At 35.5% G+C, this 6,484-nt stretch overlaps 1 protein-coding gene across 1 annotated transcript; it reads right to left on the bottom strand.

Annotated features, from left to right (window-relative positions):
• Window positions 1–517: 517 nt before the first annotated feature.
• On the bottom strand, window positions 518–4,724 carry LOC107470294 (ABC transporter F family member 5). Its single transcript, XM_016089688.3, has 9 exons — window positions 3,649–4,724; window positions 2,816–3,157; window positions 2,487–2,627; window positions 2,181–2,360; window positions 1,934–2,089; window positions 1,537–1,638; window positions 1,317–1,445; window positions 878–982; window positions 518–801 (listed from the first exon to the last, which is right to left on the bottom strand). The coding sequence occupies exons 1-9, from the start codon at window positions 4,564–4,566 to the stop codon at window positions 706–708; spliced, it is 2,169 nt and encodes a 722-aa protein (XP_015945174.1). The 5' UTR covers window positions 4,567–4,724; the 3' UTR covers window positions 518–705.
• Window positions 4,725–6,484: the final 1,760 nt, after the last annotated feature.

The raw sequence follows: 6,484 nt of genomic DNA, 5'->3' as shown, positions 1-6,484 counted from the left end.
TTTTGTAGTTATAACCACAAATTTTGGGCTACAATTTGTTAAACTGACCCAAAAGTCTATCAATGACTAAGGAGCTTATTTTTTCTTAGAAAAAACAATAAATAAATCTTTTCTTTTTATTTCGAAAATACATGTCTTCGTAAATTAAAAATACAAAAATATTTTTCATAAAACATTTAAATTCTCTTAAAGTGACTAATTTATCTTTCATATTTTGAATAGAAAAACTTAAATATCTCATATTTTAAAAAGTCATAGACACTTTTATATCTTCAATAAATCAACATATCTTCGAACTAAAAAATTAAAGACATATTTATCTTTTTTTTTCTTTTTATTTGCACTCTGAAGTTTGAACGAAATTTTCCTTTTCTTATTTGCACTTTGAAGTTTGAACGAAAGCCTCAACGAACGAGACACCGGACTATGTATTGTGTATGTTTCACCGTGTTGGCGCTTAATCTTGTTTTTCTTCCCCAAGAAAACAAATTGTCCAATCGCAGTAAAATCTGGTTCATGGCTGAGAATCTACTATATTCCATTTAATTACTCAAATGAATTAGTTTATTCATACATGATATGATTGATATATACAAAAGGCTGAGTAGCAAAAATAATAATCAATGTGCTACTTCAGCTTGCAGCCCCTCGCAGTGTTTAAATTCGTCTAAAAAAGTATGGGGCTTCTATGATAAATTAATGGGTTCACTTCCACCTCTTGGCATTCTTGGCGCTTTTAGACTTCTGTTTTGCTGCCTGAAAGGCTTGCATCTTTTGTTTTTTCCGTGCTTCTTTCTCAGCCTGTTAACAATGCAATTTTTAATTTACAAGCTATCTAACCAGATTCTCCAATTAATTAACCACACCATTGCCTTACCTTAGACATCTTAGACTTGGCTTTCACCTTAGGAGCTTTGTCCTCAAGCTCTGCTTCCCGTTCGAGCTCTCTCTCCCTGGCGTCAAGGTTCTTCTCTAAATAATACTGCAAAATTTTCGAGATTCTAACTTGTTAGCAATCTATGTGGTACACCAAGCAAAAACCAGATGAAAATTAAAATGGCCTATAGATATAAGAAGCAAAAATATAATGACCCAGGGTTTATTTGGTTTTGATCCCTCACAAATGCAAAATCGCAAAGCAACCAAATGAAAGCTAGAAGATAACTTTGAGGACTTAAATCATATATGAGAATTGAGGATCAAGTGCAATCAAGCATGGCTTCCTAGGGCCAACTACATCATGTATAGAATTTGACCCATTTCAACTAGCTATAACTCTTATATAGAGATCACAGAAAAGGAACAAATTAACTTACATTGTAATCGCCTGCATAATCCTGTAAGGTGCCATCTTTAACTTCTATCACTCTATTAACTATTTGTTTTATAAAGTATCGATCATGAGACACAGTGATAACAGTGCCCTCGTACTCATTTATTGCTTCCTGGTAGAAGAATTAGAAATAAATCAGTAGTGTGATTGGTGATTTGAGCTTCCAATGAGGAGAAATATAGAGAGAGTAAATTGAGACAAACCTCGAGCATTTCTTTAGAAGGTATATCCAAGTGATTGGTTGGTTCATCCAACACAAGTAGAGTTGATGGCTTTACCATGAATTTGCAAAAAGCCAACCGTGCCTAGCAAACCAAGGAAGAGACGAGATAAATTCCAAATATTTATATTTGTGCATTATCATATTTTGGAGAGTGAGAAATGGAAGAGCATCAATAGAACTAGTAAAGCTATTACATGAGAACAATAAGATGAAGCTAGAAAGAATATCTTAATTAAAAAAAAAAAAAAGACATATCTTGGGAAAATCAACGAGAATCAGCCATGCAAACACTATTCTTGATGGTGCAAATGCATGGGGAAAAAAAAGGTAAATAATATATCCCAAAATTATCCATTTTTGGGGTTGGATCAATTTACCTTCTCACCACCACTCAATAGAGAAACTTTTCGGTCAAGCATATCAGCTTTAAAATTACATCGCCCAAGAAGTCCTTTGATATCATCAATCTTCCAGTCCTCTGCAGCTTCTTCTACCGTCTGAAGCACTGTCTTGTCCAGATCCAGTGCCTCAGCCTGCACACGAATCGATTAACTCAAAAATCAGAACTAGGAGCAGCATCACAATTTAATTACAAATAATATATTCTTCGTTGCAGTGGCAAACCTGGTTTTGCTCGAAATAGTTAGGTAATACATTATGCTCCCCAAGCACAACCTCACCCCCCATCGGCTTCTCTATACCCATTATCAATTTCAATAAAGTACTCTTGCCACATCCATTTGGACCAATAATTGCAATCTTTTCTCCCCTTTCAATTGTAAGATTTGCCTTCTTGAAAAGTGTCTGGCACCAAAAAATGAAAAACAAAATTTGATCAATTGATGATTCCATTGAACGATGACATACTTACAGACACAAACTCACTCGTTGTAATGTCCACTTGTAAACAAGAAAAGCAAGGCAACTCACCTTATCCTCAAAGGCAAACTCCAAGTTCTTAATTGTTACAACAGATCTTCCACTCCTTCCGCGCTCAGGGAACCTGATTTTCATTTGTTTCCGTTCAAATGGCTTCTCTACTAGTTCCTCATCCTGAAGTCTCTCCAGCTTCTGTTGTCATACATAACGAAGGAGGAATTCTTTCTAAGCAAATAACATAAGGACTAAGGAGCAAGAAAACAATTGAAGCCACACCGTGGAAGCAATGCACCTAATCTCAATAATTTAACACAAGCAGGTACAAGAACTGGTATATTTGAACCTTCAACTTCGTACAAAGTTCACATCATCACATATACCTTCTCGGCAGATGAAGCACGGCCAGAATTTGCTCCAGCACCTAACCTACTAATTAAATCTTTGGTCAGCTCAATTTCTTTCTGCTGCTTTTCCCATGCGGCGTACTGTGCCTCAATCCATGCTGCCTTTGAAAGTATAAACTGAGAATAATTCCCCTCAAATGTCCTGGATACACCCATGTCAGTTTCCACAATTTTTGTGCACAGCTGATCAAGAAATGCTCTGTCATGGGAAATGATAACCATGGGGACATCCTGCTTGTTAAGATACTCTTCGAGCCACTCAATGGTATCAAGGTCAAGGTGATTCGTCGGCTCATCCAACAACAACAAATCTGGCTCCTGCAAACAAAGAAAAATTTAAATCTTATCAGCATAAAACATCAATTATCCCAAATGCTTACTAATCCGAACGCAAGCATTATGCATTGAAGAGTGACGACAGAAAACAACCAAAACAATGAAGCAACCGATATCAAGTTTTCAGTTACCAAGTCACAGTGTGCTAAATGTTTCAATAAATTTACGCAAAGACGCTGAAAAAATTCTATGTATCTGAACACAATTAACAATTATTTAAGATCAAATGGAGTAATTGCCACAAAGTAATGCATGCAGAGTAGCCAATGCATGAGAAAGGTTTCACTAAAGAAGCAACCCTTCACAGTTCACACAACTGTAGCATCCCTTATACTCAATTCCAACTAGAATATCCCACTCAACAAACAATGTCTCAATTCTCGGGGAAAAAAAAAAAAAGAAAATACATATAATCTGGTATGTGTGTACCCCATAGAATAGCAGCATGTTTGTGATATGTAATTCATAAATACCTGAAGTAAAATTTTCCCAAGAGACATTCTCATCTGCCACCCACTGCTAAAAGAAGCAACCAACCTATCAGAATCTTCAGCTGCAAACCCAAGCTCAGGCATCAACTTACTTATCTTGGCATCAACCTCATCCAAATCCAAAGCCTGTGCCTTTCTCTGAAGCAAATCAAACTCATCAAGAAGCCTCCCCATCAAATCCATGTCATTCACGGCACCTTCTAGAGCCTTCTGAACCTTGTCAAGCTTCACCGCTATCTCCATCTCCTCCTTGAACGCGCTCGTGAACTCTTCCCTCACCGTCTTACTGGGCGAAACCTCGAATTCCTGGCTCAAAAATGCGATCTTCATGTTCGGTTTGGCTTTAATGACGTTACCTGAATCAGGTTCTTCTTGACCCGCAATAATCCTCATCTGTGTGGTTTTACCGGCACCGTTAACGCCAACGAGGCCCACTTTCTCTCCCTTCTTCACTTCCCAGCTCACGTCTTTCAAAACGGTTACACCCTTGTAGCTCTTGGTAACGTTTTCCAATTTTACCCCCGAAGAAACGCTGGAAGCTCCCGTAGTGGATTGCTTGTTGGCGCGCCGTTTATCGAAGTCATAGTCGTTGGAAGAAGGTTCGGAGAGGAGGGACTCGATGTCGTCTTGTTGTTCGGTCGTCGTTTCGGCGAGGGAGGTGTCGTCGGTGGCCACGGCGGAGAAACGGAGAGTGGTAGTGGAATTGGTAGGTCTTATGGCGTCGAAGAATCTTCTTCTTCTTGTTGTTGTTGGGTTAGTGAAGTGAGTGTTGTTGATGCGAACTGGGCGAAGATGAAAGGGTGGGCGGGAGAGAGGTTTAGGAGGTTCGAAGATGACGGAGCCACCGCTGAGAAAGGCGGAAGTGAGATCGAGGTGGTGGAGCTTGGCGGCCAACTCCATTGTGAAATGAAAGGCGGTTAGTGGATACAGAGACAGTTACGGACTTCAACTTTTCAATGGAATTGGGAGTGTGAAATTGAGAACGCAGACTGAGTTCTCTCTCCCCCACAGAAAAGATAAATTACACCTTATTTCAGCCCATCAAAGAGATTCCACTGGCACACACTGTAGGGATTTTCCCATCCACTTATATCTTTGCTTTTCTTTAATTTCTCTTTCCAAAGTTAGACTTTTTTATTATTAAGTTTAATTACGAGTTAATTTTTTCATGTTAATATGAACTATTTTTTTAAAAATTAATTTTTATTTCTTTGGTGTCTTAAAAACTGATTTGTATACTTATTTTTACCATAATTTTGGGAGCCAAGTTAATGAAATAAGTGATAGATTAAGGAAAATATATATAAAAGAGGAGGGTTAGGGATTGTGGAAGTACTTATTTGTTTTGTTGATTAAGTGTTAATTAAATTTTAATAAAAATATTGGCTGTAAATTAGAAAAAATTTACGAGTCGATGTTATCTTTACTCATTGATATTTGTAATATATGAAATGCTCTTTTTTTCAAAATTTGGTAAGCATAAAATTGTTAATTTGGTAAGCATTATCTATATTTGTCAGTAAAGTGATATAGATATATATGTGTAAGTTATAGCAAATAAATGAAACGATTAATTTTTCGTTAATTAATTGACTAATTAAAATAAAAGAGATCATGTGAAACTATTGTTAATTTGAGATGGAAAATAATTTTAAATTTTTAAATATATTATTTTACAGAGTTTTTATTATATAATATTTTTTATTTTATTTAACAATTATATAATAAAAATTATATTTAACAATATCATTAGAGAAAAAGAATCGAGAGAATCTATTCTATTTCAACAGTATTCTTTTAGCATAAGCATGGAAATGACTACTGCAACTTGAATTTCTCGTGGCCACAAAAATAGAGAGAGAGAAAAAAGAAAAACCAAACATATCAAGCTAGAGATAAAGATAGTTGTAGGGGGATTTTGTGTGGAGTGTGGTGGTGCGAAGCGCGATAAGGTCATATCATTGAATAACACGCGTGAGTTTATGAACTCTCTTTCGTTGCATGTTATACCGTCACCTATTCAGTATTCACTCCACGTCTCATCGCTACAACCTACAAGGTACAAGCAACCAAAAATTCTTCTATATTTTTGGTCACACTAAAAACTCTTAAAAAACTTTTTATGAGAAACAATGGAGTGGGATGTTCTCTGGATCAATCAAATAAAAAAAGCCCTATTCATCACACCAAAAACAACCTATCTATAAAAAGGAAAGTCAAAAGCCCATAATTGATTACTAATAAGCCTATTTTAAACATTTCAAATTTTGCCTTAGGCTTTAACTTAGTGGTCCATCCTCATGTCTCAAATGCTGCATTTGGGTTCAAGTCTCACTAAAGACAGTAGATGAATCCTTAATAGAATGTGTGTGTTAAGGTTTTCATTCATTGTACCTCTTTAGTTATTAGTTTATTGGTCCAATTAGTCCAAAAAAAACTATTTTAAAATAAATTAATAAATAAATATCTTAAAACATAATTATAATCTAATATAAATATTAAAATATTTTTTAAATTTAAAACATTACATGAAATATCATCAACCAAATTCATATAATCCTAAAAAATTTGTTGCGGATTTTTTTCGATAGGATCATCTTTACCTTTAATTTCACCCTCTTGAGCAGAAGAATCAAAAGATGCAGCATAAAGACGACTACTACCACCGCCACTTTAATATAAATCAGCATCAATATCACCTAATAAAAATACGCATGTTATTATTATATTAAAAACTAACATTCTAATAAATCATCAGAAAATAAACTATAATACTCACGCAATAAGTCATCCTCATTACTAGAAAGATCAGGTTCTT

The sequence above is a fragment of the Arachis duranensis genome, chromosome 10 (genome assembly GCF_000817695.3).
Source record: "Arachis duranensis cultivar V14167 chromosome 10, aradu.V14167.gnm2.J7QH, whole genome shotgun sequence".
NCBI classification, from domain to species: Eukaryota; Viridiplantae; Streptophyta; class Magnoliopsida; order Fabales; family Fabaceae; genus Arachis; species Arachis duranensis.
Note: the sequence above shows the minus strand (reverse complement) of the source record. Positions and strands in the feature narration are given on the sequence as shown.